Source organism: Sinocyclocheilus anshuiensis, unplaced genomic scaffold, assembly GCF_001515605.1.
Source record: "Sinocyclocheilus anshuiensis isolate Anshui unplaced genomic scaffold, SAMN03320099.WGS_v1.1 scaffold38, whole genome shotgun sequence".
Lineage (NCBI taxonomy): Eukaryota > Metazoa > Chordata > Actinopteri > Cypriniformes > Cyprinidae > Sinocyclocheilus > Sinocyclocheilus anshuiensis.
The window spans coordinates 1439014-1440141 of NW_015544213.1; the positions used below are offsets into that span (position 1 = coordinate 1439014).

Genomic DNA, 1128 nt, shown 5'->3' on the forward strand with positions numbered 1-1128 from the left:
TGGCTGCAATATAACAAAGAGTGAAAAATTGAAGGGGGTCTGAATACTTTCCGTACCCACTGTATATATATATATATATACACATACATTATATATATAAAATACAGAATCACCATTGAGTGATGGATCAAATAAATCAGATATTTTTTTACAAGGTTTTTTAAAACCGCAAAATGTCCAAATGACCAGATTCATTCAAATAAATCACATTTCACAGTTCTAGTTTAAAGCTGTAGGTGGCGTCGTCCCCCTTGGGTCAGCAGCAGTGCTGCAATAAGAGGTGTGAAGGGTTTTCACATGAGATATTAGGTATGAGCATTGACTTGACGTCAGAGAGGAGAGTCGGGCTGTGAAATGTATATTTTTGGCTGAAATCTAGATTGGGTCAGATGCAATGTCACAGTTCTGTTCTCCCAGAAGAAAGGCTTCACATCTGGGGGAGAGTGACCCAGATACTGAGCACAGGCGTAAAATATGTGATATACGTTACAGCATCTGCAAAGACACAACTCTGTTTCTGTGCAATGAGATATGCTCTGGCAGCACTATTTAATATTTCGTATATTTATGATAGTGATTTACATTAACCGGGCTGTAAATCCATACTCACCAACAGAGCCACTGGCAGCGATGGCAGCCGCCTCCAGAAGCACCTCCACTATCCCAGCACGCACTGTGGCTGAGCTCTTACTGTTGGCATCCAAATGGCCCAGGAGCTGCTGGATGACCAGATGAGAATGCTGGGACTGGAGGGAGTGAAAGAAAGAGAGACAAAGAAGAGAGAATAAATGACCTTATAAAAAATATATATATAATAAAAAAATAAATCAATAGATATATATTATACACATATATTTAAAATTTATTATTTTTGCATCACTACTGTAACCAATGCAAGATATTATTAAAATATATATATTTTTTTTAAAAAGCTTTAAAACCTTCATCTGTCCCTCCCGAACCTATAACAAAAGTGTCCCTCGCGGGTCAAAATGACCCGAAGGCCAAAAATGACACTAATTTTATTTTTGGTTCAGAAAGTTTATATTGGTCCATTTTTATATATATATTTTTTTTTTCTAATTTTTTTATGTAGTTTTTTTTTTTTTTTTTTTTGGGTATTTTTTT

General features: G+C 35.7%; 1 protein-coding gene across 3 annotated transcripts in view; it reads right to left on the minus strand.

Moving 5' to 3' along the window:
- LOC107697142 (protein EFR3 homolog B) overlaps positions 1-1128 on the minus strand; it is a 45701-nt gene that overhangs the window by 15584 nt on the left and 28989 nt on the right. For all 3 annotated transcript variants that reach the window (XM_016497793.1, XM_016497794.1, XM_016497792.1), the window contains one exon: positions 611-746. In XM_016497793.1, coding sequence (XP_016353279.1) covers positions 611-746 — 136 coding nt within the window. The remainder of the gene's footprint in view (positions 1-610; positions 747-1128) is intronic.